The 16,240-nt window shown below is 36.6% G+C and overlaps 1 protein-coding gene across 2 annotated transcripts in view; it reads right to left on the reverse strand.

Annotated features, from left to right (window-relative positions):
• LOC134791369 (WASH complex subunit 1-like) overlaps positions 1-16,240 on the reverse strand; it is a 43,579-nt gene that overhangs the window by 5,989 nt on the left and 21,350 nt on the right. For both annotated transcript variants that reach the window (XM_063762379.1, XM_063762378.1), the window contains exon 5: positions 14,388-14,514. In XM_063762379.1, the coding sequence (XP_063618449.1) occupies positions 14,388-14,514 (127 nt within the window). The remainder of the gene's footprint in view (positions 1-14,387; positions 14,515-16,240) is intronic.

The raw sequence follows: 16,240 nt of genomic DNA on the forward strand, positions 1-16,240 counted from the left end.
GCCAATCAAAGGTCTACGCTCGGTGTGGGCGGGGTGCAAATATCTGACTATAATTTTGACTATTGGAATAACCGAGCCTTTAAAGTTCAAGCAGCTTACAAATTGTATAAACACTTGTGGCACCTGCAACCCTTAAATTTAAGTAATAATGACTACATATATAAATATTAAAACTGTTAAATCGCTTGTTACGCTTGTGTACGTAATTAAGTATGAATTACTTAAGATTGATTGTTATTTATATAATGTGTACAGGTAATGACAAATACGCAAAACAGGGAATTTTACCATCTCGTAGCGCAGGAAAAGTATCTAGGGAAAGATTAAATATTGCATATTATGGTCTTCGTCCATGAACTTGCACATTGTAAGTTCATGGACGAAAACCATAATATGTAATATAATTAAGAGGTGGCCTTCAACTGATCAGCAGAGCAGCTAGGGCATTTGCTCCTCTCAAATTGAGTAATCCGGCCTAATCATATGTGTAACACAATCGAAAAATTCCACGAACTATTTCGTCTTGCAAAAGAGTTATGACTTGTGACTTAAAACGTGTCAAATACTTCAAACACTGGATGTTTTGAACTATCGACTAAGTTTAATAATCAAGTACTTAGTTTAAACCTTTATTAAGAGCCAACGGGAGTGGTCATTTCTCCATACAAACGTACTCCTCGTTTTCCTACGTGGTTTTTGAAGCTAGAGCGATGATTTTTTCAACACAGATTAATATTGTCAATATCTGTGTCGGACCGTTTTGCTTTTTTTGATATTTTTGTTTTTTAAGGCGCTAGAGCCCTTCAAAAATGGCCAAATTGGCCTAATTGACTATGCCGCAATGAGAGGCGTGGCATTCAAAACTGATATCAATTAGCCAAAAAAGCAAAACGGTCCGACACAGATAATTTCATAATCATTTAGATTTCCAAATTTGGTTACGATTGGTTAAGTTTTGGAGGAGGAAACAGGGGAGTACGAAACCTCGATTTTTGAGATTTTTACGCAGGATTTTTCGCCTTGTCCTTATCGCACTACTTTTAGGTGCCGCTTCCGTTAGCGAGACGGGTATATTTACCTAAAATATTTAAAACTCAGCTCCTGTTTCGTCTTAAGGCATTAGAGCTCATTGAAGTAAATTCACGTGTGATTTTAAGGGTTATCTTCATAAAAAAAAGCAAAACCCAAAGTACTATCTAACATGTAGTTATTTGTACGGCGCATTTGCCGTAGCTACTGACAAAACGGTGTAAACAGTTTGAATAAAGCACCATTTGAACAGTAATGAGTCATGATCAACTACAATTTGACTGTTATCCCCGGCACGATATCCTGGAACGGACAGCTTCCGTAGAAAACCAACAAAGAACAATTCCATGGATGTTAACTGTTACCCACCCACTAAATTGTGTACTGTTGTCCGATACAATAAGACTGGCCTAACATTCGTGCCGGTGGAGGCAGTTTATTTTATAAATTGTGTTCCGAAATACTATTGCGATAGTTCTTGGCTTTGGATAATATACGACTGCTATTTACCTCCAGAATCAATGATCTTCATTGAAGGGCTATTTAAAAGCAGAACGAGACGGCGCTTATAATAAAATTAATTCATAAGAAAATTTATTACGACAGCACGGGGAAATATCGTGGTAAATATTTGAAAGGAAAATTAGTAGGTATATATATACTCGTAGGTACAGAATTTAAATAGATGTAAATCATACCATTTATAAACAAATTGCTTTTAATAGCTGTTGTTACCGGCCGTCACCTTTATTACCTAGGCAATATAATATATGTATAGTTTAATATAATACTTACATATATCAAGTGAGTAGGAATTTTGGTAACACTTTTGGTACTTACGTAATATCTATCACAATTCGGTCTAGCAAAGAGGTTTGAAACAGACGGCACTGTAATGTATGATTGTATAGCCAAGCGAAAACCTAAATATAACATTACATTTCTCAATTTATCGTCTCCAAATGTATCTGTGTGAAGCAAACATATTATACATTCGGAACATAATGGCTTTCTCTAGACGCCGTCTGGACAAATGGGTCTCGTCGGAGTATTTTAGACATAAACAAAAGTATTAACAACCTAACTTGGCAGGCTTTCAAGAAATTATATTTATGATTACATTTAATATTCGCAGAGTCAAATGAAAAAAAAAAATAGATACCAAGTTCGCCATTTTACACGACTCCCCAAAAAATGGAATGTATTGTTTTCAGGGTTCATGTTTGTATGTGGGTGTGTAAGTTTCTTTGTTCTGCCGTAACAGATAAATTAAATGCCTGCACCGATTTAGGTGTTACTTATAGTTATAGGTATCGTTGGAATCTTTATGTCATCCCGAGTAATTGTGATAACAAAACCTACTATAACAAAAATATCGCAAAAATTGTACAAAGTATATGAAATACATAAAATCTAATGGGAACTGTAGAGTCCTATAAGGACTCTACAGGAGCAAGTAATGATTTTCTATACAATGTTGTAAACTGATTACACTACTGAGTCATAAAATTATCTTCAGATAATTTTCTAGCGAATGCTTAATGCCTCTTACAGGCAAATAAGGAAAACGCACACGAATTATACATTCAACGTCTACTACACCATTATCTTCCGTTGTTTATGGTATACGATCATACACAATAATATGCATAGTAGGCTGTCCCTTGATGAAGCGCCATTTAAAAACGCCTGCCTCTGCATATGCAAACTTATCTTAACTAAAAAATAATGACTGTGTTGTGGCATTTTTGAAAGTTAGTTATGAAACTTTCTAATTTCCTCCTTACCATTTACAAAAACTATGTGAGTCAACTATAATCCGACAATGTAACGTCAATTTCGATCGCAATTTCTAATTATATATCTAGACACAAACAAGGATAATGCCTAATAAACAACTTTGTTTACGAAAGGAACGCCTCTGAACACAACGTCCTAAGCGACTAGATATTCTTACTAACATAAACTCTTTTGAAACACAAGCAAAATAACGTCTGTCCACGTGGGCAGTTTGCACAGACGACGTCATAGTTATGTTTACTCTCCTGCACCTTATTCAATTGTAATAGGGCGAGTAATGAATAGATATTTCTGGCGCGAATTGTACAATGGGAAATGCTGATACCATTTATCATTGTTACGTTATCAAGGGCCATTATTGCCCTTCCTAGAAGCGGTCAATTATCGCAATTTCCTCGGAGCATGTAATTATATACACTTGAGGTAGGAGATGCGCGATAAGTATAGTTGTAGGAACTATTGCTAGGTTAAAGCTGCTCCGCCTCTGATCCCGTCAATGTCGGATGGGTTGAACCGTTGGACGGAAGTGGGATCTATCTTTAATGATTTATAGCGCCTAAGACCTGATACATAAATAGTAGAAAGTAGTTCACTTGTTAAGGCGACCTTCTCAGCCAATACGATATAAAATTCAGGACTGAAGGAACTTAATAAATCAAACTTCTGCTTATGCTAAAGGGACAAAAGCCTACGACAAATGACAAGAGTTTGACACTACAAGTCAAACGTAAAACTATGTCTATAAGTAACTCTACTACGTTTTAAGTATTTTTTAGAGTCCGTTACAAAATGAATCCAATAGTTACCCGGAACACTACTAGTCCAATGTTCTTTTGCAAGTTTTTGTGGATTTGAAGTAAGTACATCTCATGTATCTCACAAATCCATCCTTTCAGATCTCTTATTTCACACGCCTCTACAACTAAATTGTAGAAATTATTTGAAATGACCAAAAACAGTCAAAGCTTAGAGTATTTCAATCTTTTTACTTAGTCATTTAGATCGATATTTGAACGGACTGTTTTGTTAAATATTCCTTGCCTTACAAGTCTCAAGCCATCTGCTTCGGCAGGGTTCACGGCAGGTAAGGAATCGTTATCATTCGGACGTTAATCTGGTATTTAGCACTAATAGTTTCCGGACCATTAAGGTTCATCCATTAAATGTGTGTCAGCGACCCGTCGTCGGGGTTGTGGTAGTTTTTTGCCGACAGGTACCTGGGGTCATGTAACTATGACATTGGTCCATTTTCAGCTTGCGTAATCTTTATTTGTCATTTTATTGTACAACGACATTGTGCAACAGGAGGGCTTAAAGCCATGGAATTCGATTCTGTATTGTATTTTCTGTATAGATAACTAACATTCAAAAATAAACTTTTTTAGAAGACTAATAAGGTTGCTAAACTGTTTGGTAAAAAAGGCATGACGTAGACACGATATCATCAGTCGTCATCATCACCCTAGTACGCCTTAATACCCGTAAAATACCTGTACCAAAGGAAAACATGTTCAAAAGTGTAGAAAACTAAATTCATTTATACGGTATGTTGCGTGTTTGCGAGAAGTCGGATGATATCTCTGTAAGTCAGAAACCATTTGTTTTATCAATAATGAGAATAATCCCACTGTAGTTATTTATCGCTGGGATAACAGCATCCTGTCTTCCAACTACTCGGCTCGAGGATACGGAAGGCATTATCATGACGATAAATTTAACATGTCACTTGATGGTCAACGCGCCGTTGGTATACCGAAGTAAGTGTAACTAGGTAGTGTAAGAGGAGGGATAGTTAGGCCACTAACCTAAGACTGGGTCTCACTGCAACATAATTATACAGGGTATTAAATGTAAAAGAGGAAGTGGGGGTTATTAGAAACTATAAAAGAGTCTTTGAAATTACGAGCCCTATTTCAGAGGAATAAAGATTTTGAAAAAGATAACCACAGTTTGAACTATTTCATAATATTTGTTTTGAATAGTTCAAATTAAACGGCACTGCGATTGCCTACCAAAAATGCGTGCACAGCGATTTCTAAATTTTCGGGAAGATATTAAAATTTCAGTAAAACCTATATTTGTACAACCTCGTTCTTAGAAAATGTGTCTACTTATATTGCGTTAATTAATTCAAACTACTATAATAAAATTATCAGTACAAACAAAAACTTAAGGCAAACCAGTTTACCGAGGCTTCTTTTTATTTAACCATTCTAAGAATTTATCAGAAAATGTACCACGCAGGCCGTTATCAAGTTTCAAAATAAACATCCAACTTCTTCGTAGTTTTAAGTAATTACATACTAGATTAGCATTTACTGGAAAACCAAGATGGCATCTTAAGGTTCGTGTTCTGCCGAGTTTTTTTATTTAAACTTTGATAATATATCATATTTATAACTTGCTGCAATATTTGTAAGCTGGAAAGGACATATCTCGGTATTTATATCTAAATGAATAAAATATTTGAAAGTTGAGACAATGATTTCTCGCACATTCTAACACTGAATTTTTGAAATTTAATTGAATTAATTTCCACGGGTCAGATACGAGTAGGTAATGTTGACAATTTATACAAAATAATAATTTGTGGTGTTTCTTACCTAAAGGGTCCTTAAGCTCACAGTTGCCATAAAGTTGACTAGTCGCCGACTTTCTTATTGTACAATGTATAAAATTGTTGGTAGCAATTGTTGGTAACAATTTTATACATTGTACAATAAGATAGAAGCCCGGCTTTTATAAATACATACGTATTTGATTTAATAACGACTTAACGAGTGGGTTACAGAAAATTAGCTTTGAGCTTGATTAGTAAGCTAAGCGTTAGCTTAATTAATTCGATTACCTCACCTGTTTCAGCGAATATGTACTTATATGTTTAGTGCTAAATAGAATGCAATTAGTGCTAATTGGCAAGCACATACATAGGTACATATTATGGTCCATCCATAACATAATTTACGTATACCTCAATTTTTTTAAATTAATATTTGCTTATCACAGATAACAATATTGTTTTCAATGGCACCTTTACCGAAAAATTACCTCTTTTTATTTTTTCTCAGTGTTCCTACAAGATTACACTCATATGCAATTACATGAAAACGGCAGCTTTGTGAAAAAGGGACCCGTATTCATTAGGTACTGGTGTGGGTACTAGTGAGTGTATTTAGCTCAGTAGATAAAATCAGTCTTGGCGACTTATCTCGGGTCCTAGATCTCTCCGGAGGCCTTTCTTAAATTGAGTAAACGATCACGGTAGCTTGAAATATAACCCCCCCTCTGTCAATGTCAAATTTTGTTTCATTCCTATAAACACAAATGATGAAGTATGATGGATAAAAGGACAAACCATTATCAACGGCTCATTATTGATTTGCTGACGTTTATGAATAACGCCATAAATATTTACTCGTAAATTAGACTACGCTTGCATTTTTGTACAGAATAATTCAATGCAACTAATTGGAGATTAGGAGAATTGAACCTTAATTGATCAACGTTACAGTTTAGTTCTCGTGGGCGCAGGCTATTGCGTGATCTAAGGGAAGGTCGTGCCATGCAAACTTGAACTTTTACAATAGGCCTGATGACAAATTTTGAAAACCCTTTTAATATCGTCGGTACACTTGTATTAGTTCCGAAAAACACTATATTTCAGTTATACTCATAAGATTTAACATAGATAATTGCATTTTATTATAGCTAGTTTAAACTTCGCGCGAAAACGCCTCGCATGCCATTTGTGACGTCATCATTTAGTTGGTGGTAGGGTGGTAGATATTGTTTACATACTTACAGTTACGAATTTCCCTTGAATCCGAATGATATTGTTAATTCAGCACCATATATTACGATTAGGGATAATAAATACATTACAAAAATTTATCACAATAACTCATTTTACACAAAAACTCTCACACGGTTGCAGTTTAAGATGAATTATTTAGATACATGTAAATTTTGAGTGAAAATCACCGAACGCCGGTTTTACTTTTTAATTTTTATTTTTTTCTAGTTACGACAGCCAACATGGCAATGATAGTTCCATTCCGCCAAATAATTAAAAAAGTTTGTTGTTGAAATATCGTATTATTTAGCATTTTATTTAAATAATAACAAATAGATATCTACTTTATATCGTGTAATAATATTTTTTGGACGTAATAAAGATTTAGTGGCGAAATAACATTTTTTTTGCACCTTTCGAACTCTTTGGTGCCCACGTATAGATTTCGGTCAATGAGGTTGTCTATGTTGCTCTAAGAAATATGTTATGGATTGATGACGTCACTGTTTGGAACGTTTCTGATTGGCGTTTCAGTAAAAATGGCCGATTGGAGAATTATGCACTTTTATTTTATTGAATATATTAATAATCCTTCAGTTTATACTGAGATTGGGCCATTTTTTAGAAACATATTAATATATATGTTTCGTTGAAACCATTATTTCCATGATTCTTTGTTACTTGCAACAGGCCTATTCGTCATTATCATTAATCATAAGTTCATAATCATCACTAACTTGCGTTCCAATTGTTAATTAATTATTAGAAAATAGTAGTTCAAGTTCAATTGTTCTCGTAGAGAACTGTACCAAGAAATTGAGGAAGTAAAAACAATTTAATCGAATTCTCGCTTTAATTTTAATTCTACTAATGCACTTCACGGAACCTATAGGTAGGCAAGGTGTTTTCTCCTTATTCTATCTGTTTTCATTGCCACTTTTTATGATGGAAATATATCGTGTGACTTAGTGTTTTCTCTGGGTAAGACAGTTCAAGCGCTATACACTTTTCCTTCCTGAACTTATATTTAAGACGGAGGGTTTTTTATTACTTAATTTATTATATTTATCAGTGAGGTTGGTTTAATCGTCTCTTAACGGTCAGATTTGACGTCCGATTGTGAATAGCTGTACCTAGTGATTGCTAAGCCAGTAACTACTTATGAACCGTCAGAAAACCAAGAAACATATCCGTAACGCACGAGATCCGATGAATTAGAGGGGATTCCCGTTTACCCTTTCAATCCCGCGCTCAGTACATGGCGCAACGCACATCTTCCACTTCCTCATCTCGAAATTGTACGGAATTCGCGCTCGGACTATACGGGCACGTGTCGATAATTGACATATCAATTACCGGCCGCATCGGTCGAGCCTCATTAGCGCGCAAAACGTTAATTGCGTCGTTAATCCTTCTTCGAAACAGGCTTTAGGGATTAAGATTCACCCATTTGCTTTTTTGTGCGGTAATTAATTGGTTATAGGGTTTTATTTACAGCGTAAGTTTTTTATTCACAGAGGTAAAGATTCGTTGATTTTAGGTACGTCTAAGACAATTCGGGCTTCGAATTTGACAGCTGACGTAGAAAGCAAACAAAGAATAGTAACATTGGGTAACTTGGGTATCGAAAGTTGACGTATGACAATCCAGTGATTAGAAAACATAATAATACTAGACGGGCCCGCAGCTCCGCTCGCGTAAATGAAATAAAGAGTTCGTCTTATGTATAGTTAAATACCGACATTATTATGTATTCAACCCTGCCATGGTTTAAAACTGTGATAGGGATTTCTTATTTGTAGCCGTTATTTGGATAACTCAATTCGCAAATTTGTCAAAAAATGATGTGATTTGATAAAAGGCAAGATTGTATTTTTTCATCTACACGTATTTATTTAAAACTTGTTTCAAGATAAAATTATTATTTGTTCTTATAAGCCTAGTTGCAAAAACGTTCATTAGATTAATTTTCTCCTTAAGACGAATATGGACGACCGACGACGAATCGCCTTTTCATACAAACATAGGTAGTCTAGTCCTCTCGGTCTTGCGATAGCTCTCGCCAGTCGGCATGGCCGAGGTTGAGCAGGTCTTGAGCAACTACGTCGTTTCAGCGGTACCTAGGACGTCCACTCGGGCGTCTCCCATTTTGTTGTCCCAAGTACCTGCGCTCTCTTCACGGCACGATCCTCTCCCATTCTCTCTAAGTGTCCGAGCCACCACTGAATTTAGCCGCTTTTGTCTCTCAATATTTCGCCACTATATCGGACCACATCCTTATTTCTATGGCAACAAAATTATATTACGATATTTGGCTGACTGCTGACTGTACATTTGCTTATTTTTATCAGGTCGCTCAATAATATCTGAACATGCACCTACCTACATAACTTACTATCAACTTTGTATTTTTGGCCCATCTCAGCATTCTTAGCCCGTTCCCCGGACGAATGGCAATGTTTGCCGAAGCCGTGAAAGTCAATCTGAATAATATAACTCAAAAATAAATTTAAAACAACAAAATACAAATTGATAATAATAATATAGTAATTACTTTGATTGATAAGAATGATAAGTCATATATGACATAAATCACTCGTATGGGCTCTATAGAGTATGGACTAAGGTTGAGGTTGACAGCACTTTTTATTTTACTTCGTGTAAAAAAAACTCAGAAATACCTGTATACCAACATGACAAACATAATTTAGTTTACTTTAACTTACGGATTATTTGGTCTAATCTGTAGCACCGCCAAACGAAAGCAACCGAGAGTTGCCGAGAAATGGCCGATGTCGTAAAATGAAGATTGTTATGAAAATTTCTTTCCCTTATTGTAAATTAAATACGCATCGGAAGCGATAGTTTTTATGCTCTAGTTCTATTCCCATATGTAGACAAATGATTGGAACAGGTTTTTCTTACCATACGTGCGTCGTATTCGAGAAACGTGTCAAAAACTTTTTTAGAAATTTGTAAGGCGCCATCTCGCTTCTTCCCTCGTTTTTTATCCCGTTCTGGTTTTTCAATTTTATATATATGATGGGACAGTATATAATTATGAGTACAATGCCATTTTTAGCTGACTTTGTGGGCCCCGGGATTCTTATACCTTACATATATTTTACTATTATCCTTTGCAGAGGAAAGTACCTACGACGGAACGTATTGATAAACGTCGGCGAAACCTATTTAGTTTAAAAAAAATTGAAATAACCGTTACAGTCCGTCGGTTTCATATCTGGGTATAATAATATAACACATTTGGTATTCTTTTTAAACTAACGTATCTCACGTTAAGCTCATCATCAGATAATCAAGTTAAAGTGGCAATATACGGCCGTATCACCACAGAATTAGCCGTTGGCATAAAACCTCGATTCCCAGTATCCGCTGTAGCATGTTTATCTTTCGCAACTTTTTATTTGTCAATGTTTAATGGCGCTCCTTCTATCTAACATAAGAGTTAGCTCTTAAGTACCAACATCTATAGACAGAAACGGTGGAATGTTTAACGTGGTGGAATCAATGTTTTGTTTGCGCATAAAGTTACATAAAAAAGATTTTTTCTTAACGTTTTGATTGTTAGCTATACTTACTTTAAATAAAGCTAGCAAATATAATTACTCTACCAATATTATAAAGTTTTTATTGTTTAGTTAGATTTTATGAAATTAGGCAAATAAGTACCTATATATTATTTTATAAATTCTGATAAGTTGAATTAGCTAATCTGGATTAAATAATAAGAGGTAATAGCTGTTTATAAATACCGAATATTATTTCCCGACTAAGAGAATAACATGGGGAATCAATGTGGGACGAACGGACAAAGTCGTGGGTAACGCTACTTTTAACACAAAAGTATAGTTAACAGATTAACACAGATTTAACCTCTACATAACCTCTCCATCGGGTCACCTTTACACATTACGATATCCTAGGTCCCGTCTAGACATAACGGCGCTTTGTGCGATTCTGGTTTCGTGTAGGAGCCTAGAGGTTTTGAAGTCTTTATATTAACCCTTTATAAGGCCAGAAATTATGCAAAATTGAACCCTATTACTTTGGAATAAAGTGCAAAATCAGGTGGGGAATATATTCCCTCTGCCTTATAAAGGCTTAATAAGGTTAGTTAGATACAAAGTTGTAATATTTGGAGCGTAATATAGTTGACAATTCTTAACATTATGGCATATTCAACATTAAACCTTATTTTAACCTTTGAAAGCTGAAGCGTAACTGTTGTGGAAAAACTGGATACTTTGCCTACTAATTTTATTACTGGTTAGATATGAGCGCCGCGCCGGCGCGCCGCCGCCGCCGACCAAATTTTCGCGCCGCCGCCGCCGACACTGCGCTATCGGCGTGGCATCGGCGTGACCTTGTTAGATACTACTACTTTCAGAATCAGATAATATATATTTTATCTAGTTTAGATCTTTAACGGCGCCACTCCGAATAGCTTATATACATTCCATAGATATTATAGGTCCATATAATTCAAAAATATCGATGGTAAATTCTTCTGTCTGCTAATTGCGCTACTAGTTTTAGGGCATTGAAATTACAAATTTTGCCAGCTGGTTAGCTCATCCGTCATTCACAGCGAAATTAATCATTGCAAACATGGTTGAATGTTTTTAAAAGGTGCAAAAAGGGGTTCGTTTCAGATATTAAGCGTTTTCACGTCCAAAGTTCCGGCCGTTGGCTTCGCACGGAAGGGCGTCGGAAACTGTACCGGGTCTCATTTAAAATTGGCCATTGTTCAAATTTCAAGCTTTGCTCTCTCGCAGCTCAATCTTTGGCCTCGCATCGCTCGCATGGAAGTAAACCGCTATCTGAACCTCCAAGTTTTCGGCCCTGTTTGGAGCTCAACTTTCGGCCTCTATCAACCTATTGGTTTTTGTCCGATCTTAGCTCCGCTGCAACACGGCCTTTGGTCTCGCATGAATGCGTCTGCAGGAAAGCTCCAGGTCTTTAACACTATGGCCTCGGACTTTATCGACCTTGCTTACACTGGACCACTAGTTCAATTCCAAGCTCTGCTTTCTTGCAGCTTGGCGTTCGGCCTCGCACAGAAGCGCGCCGCAATCGGCACTCCAGGCATTCGGCCGTCACCCAAGCTCACACTTGGCGTTCGATTCAAAGCTGTATTATTACTTGCAGCTCAGCCTCTGGCCTCGCATGGGAAGGCGTCGGAATCAGGTCTTCGGTGTTAGGTGGAGCTTGCCCTCGGGTCTCACTTTTTGACGTAAATCGGTTATGTTGGACCGATTTTGGTTAATGACGGAGCTTGATTTTCCTCATTTCGGCTCTTTGGACTGACAACAATGACTGTTTCCCTGATGATACAGTCAATCCGCTACTTTTTACTTAGCACAAAAGATAAGCCCCTCGCAAAGATCTTCCCGCCAGAGCCTCGCCAAGATTAAAACCGCCTCTGATGCCGCGCGATACCGTTTATACTATATAAAACTATTTTCGTACCTTTATTCAATAAATTATCCATGATATTCAAAAATGCACTTATTTAATTTATAACTTTCTTACAGCAAAAACTTGTTTTTTCGATAAAATTTTACTTTAAATTATTTCTTCATTAATCCAAGAGTTTCAAGGCCACGCCGCCGATTCGCCGCCGCCGCCGACCGATTTTGACCGGCGCGCCGCCGCCGGCTAAATGCCTATCGGCGCTCATATCTATTACTGGTAGGTATTTCTGGTATCGATAATAGCTAAAAATACATGTAAATAATTGAAAGCTTTCTTTAAATCTGGAATATTATCACTATACAATTGTGTAATGACTTCTTATTTAATCTATTTCATGAATGTCATGATAACCTCCAACAAGGAGTGAATTATTTTAGACGCTAAACAATGATATCATCACGCACAACAAAGTATTCACAGATCTCGCTCTGGGAATTACGATTTCACACCACCTTAATATTGGTCCAATAATATTGGAACTATAATTTTCAAAGCTAAAATAATTATAGTTCATTTCATAGCTAACATACAATATCAGCATTTTTACAATAGAATGACATTGGTTTCACTGTCACAAAAGAAAACAGACATCGAGAAAGCCACTATGTATGAATGTAAATACAGTGAAACCTGGTTAATTGGCACCTGGATAAATGAAAAACCTCAATAATTGCAACCAAAAGTCCGGTCCCGGTCCCTTGAGACCAAAAGGCCTCTATAATTGAAATTTTGGAACCTCTATAATTGCAATTTAGATTTTAGTGCTTTTCGTAATTTTGCCTCCGTAATTGACCACATCGCAACTAAGACCTCTATAATTGACACTGTGCTAAAAAAAATCCGTTATTTTTCCTCTTCTTTTTACCTCTATTATTGAAATGAGTCTTACTTATTACCTCTGTAATTGAAGTAATGTAGTTGTAGACAGCAGAAACAATATTTTAATAGCAGTGATCATTTTATTTTTATCTTCATCCAGAATTCAATTTATTTATTGGGTATCTATCACAGCCTGTAGTAGGTGAAATAGTTTTGATTAAATCAGAAACAAAGTAAAGTAGGTATATGCTTTTTACATTCTAATAAAACTTTCTTCTACAATTCAAGGGAATTTTTTAAACCCAAATGATAAGAAAATAAAGTAGTAATTAATGTAGTGTAAAAGTGCAAGTATAGACAGAAGCAATATATAGACCAGAAACCCAGAACGTAAGCGTGTAAATCTACTTTCAATGGTTATTTGCACCTCCATAAAAGAAATTTGTCAGAACGCAACCTCTATTAATGAAAACCTCTATAATTGACACAACGATTTTTTGAACCTCGTTAATTGACACGACCTGCTTAAATGAAAAACCTGGTTAATTGACAAAAAATGGCCGGTCCCTTGAGATTGCAATTATCCAGGTTCCACTGTAATGTAATATAAGCCGACCAACCAGCAATGACACATCGCAAATTACCAATTCGAAAAAACCCATCAATATCTTCCGACTTAAACGAAAAACAACATAACCCTCGCAAACAAACAGATTCCACACACCCCCCCTTATGATGATTAAGACATACCCTCGTCTGGTCGTGCAATCCATCACGAGGGTGCTGCTCTTAGCAGTTGCGGCGCTTATTCGATGTAGAAAGATCCTTACGAAGATATAGTAAAGTTGTAGTTAAAATATATTCTGCAACTGTTAAACCCTTAACTGTAGTACCTAATTGTATAAATTGTATTGATCTGAATTTTTTAATATCCACAGAATCTATTTCTATGTCACAACGTAGTCATTAATTCGTTCAAGCAAAATGTACGATTTTCGCGCACATTAGCTTAGCTCATTATCCTGATTATTATCGAATGACTACATTATCGAACTTAAGTTATAGCGAAAGCGCCACAGACAAGCAGTCTGGTGTATCTATTGTCACATCACGCACACATCGCGCCATAGTTTGTATCTTCGTCACTATTAGACTACGTGACTGGTGCGCAAATCGGTTCAACACAATTTTTGCGAGTATGTATCGGCGTTACCTGGAATTACGAGACAGTAGACACAAGTGACTACGGTATCTTTCCTCTAAGTTGCTAAATACATTCTGTATAGGCCGGGTCAAGTTTTTGTATGGGTCTTTATTACAATTTGTTCTGCAGCAATAGAAATACACTTTATAAACCTATTTACGGTCTCCGAGATACAGCTCTCTTTTGGTTGGTCGTAAGTTCAGGTCACACTATACAGTAATTTGTGAGATAGCAATGAATTCTTACCTTGGAAGGAGTGGAAGAATCAGCCGGCCGCAGCTTTGCTCGACCTGCGCCCCCGGCCTGTCGTATAGCGGCCATCAGGTTCGAGTGGGCATCCCCAGCTGGCGCAGGGGCTTCTCTGGCTTCAGACCTGTTTGGACAAAATAGATTCACGTTATATTACACTCATTTACATACTTCGTACCTAAGCTAAGATGTCAGGGTGTTAAGTGGGCGCTGGGCGGTGGTCAGTTACATTGCATACCAAAAGAGCTCAGTTGCTGAGTATCAACTCTTTAAAGATAGGTGTATATCGCTGAAATACAAAGCCAATAATGACATGCAAAACATTTGAACAAATAAAACAGAATATAGCGTTTAAATATATTCTGTTTTATTTGTACGAATGTCAAATATTTTTTTGGAATATTGTTTTGAACATGATCGGTTATCATCGTTTGAGCCACTAATGCGTTTTTTTGTCAAAAATATTCCCTTTTTATTATAAGGACGTAAGTGCCGGGAAGGTACGCTCTTTTGGGTGTATGGCTTTATTAACCCTCCATTACGCGTGACCCGACACTCACTTGGCCGGTTGTTTTGTAATAAAAAGAATATATCATTTGCCGCAAGAATAACAATATGGACCAACTAACTATTGACCTATTTTTGTAGGTTCAAGTATATTATTTTACGAGTAGCTCATATTCCGATATCCGCCGATAAGTTTTATTCAAAGCATCAGAACAACTCCCGCGTTGTTATGTTTACGGCTGGTATCGGTTTATTACTAGCAATCAATTAACAGGCCTCTCTAAAGAGTTATAAAGCTAATTACACGAAACATCATAAAGGTTTATTTATGGCGGTCGACAAATTCGAGGAATGGTTCAAGACGAGGATTCTTTTGAACAGTCGGAGTATATCATATACGTTCATATACAGTGTGGAGCGAGTACTAATTCCTACTTAGTTATACTTCACTGGCTCAGTGACCCAAAAAGGATCTTGCCTCTGACACAAAAGAACGCCAGTCTGCCCTATTCTGCGCCACTTCATGCCAATTAGTTACATAGAAGGAATTGTAGGTACCTTCAACGAGTTAGCCGAAAACGCTAGGCGATGGCCGGTATAAGTAGAGAGAAGCAACCATCTTTTACGAGTATTTACCGTCATAACATAAGAAAGAGATTAATGTGTATGTGTTAAAATAGCCTAGAAAGTAGGGATGTACCGACTAGTCGCCGACTAGTCGGGAAAGCCGACTATCCGGCCACATTTGTAGTCGGCGATTAGTCGGCAAAAATGGCCGATTAGTCGGCACTTTATTAGTGAAAGAAAACAGAAAAAAAAGAAATCAACAGTCAATATTTGCCATATGTTTTATGTCTATTTTACGAAAATACCTATTCAGGGTGCAGACGAAAACTTTTGTTCATATAATTGACCGTTTGATCGTTATCGTATGTTGAACAGGCTGGTGATTTTCTCTACAGGACGATCTCAAGCTCAACTGATTCTCGTGTAATTTCATGGCCAAGTTCTATAGTTAAATGATTTTATTATTATTCAGTTTTTGTTTTTTGTTTAATGGTGGAGCCATGGGGAACTGTTAATGTTATTGCAAAATTTAGAGACTTATAAACAGGGCACGTTGCTCGTAAAGACACTGACCACAGGGGATAGGTTCTTAACTGGGGACTATACGTACAGGAAATAGAGCCTTGGAAATACCTCCTACAAGTTGTACTGACGGTCTGCTCAGGTCCGCAAAATAAAAGAAAGACAGAAATTGAACGAGGATTCTTGTGATATTTCTTTGAACCTGTAGAGAACACCTTTTAGCTAATAAGCTAATATGATGAATAGCGCAACCA

The sequence above is a fragment of the Cydia splendana genome, chromosome 6 (assembly GCF_910591565.1).
Source record: "Cydia splendana chromosome 6, ilCydSple1.2, whole genome shotgun sequence".
Taxonomy (NCBI): domain Eukaryota; kingdom Metazoa; phylum Arthropoda; class Insecta; order Lepidoptera; family Tortricidae; genus Cydia; species Cydia splendana.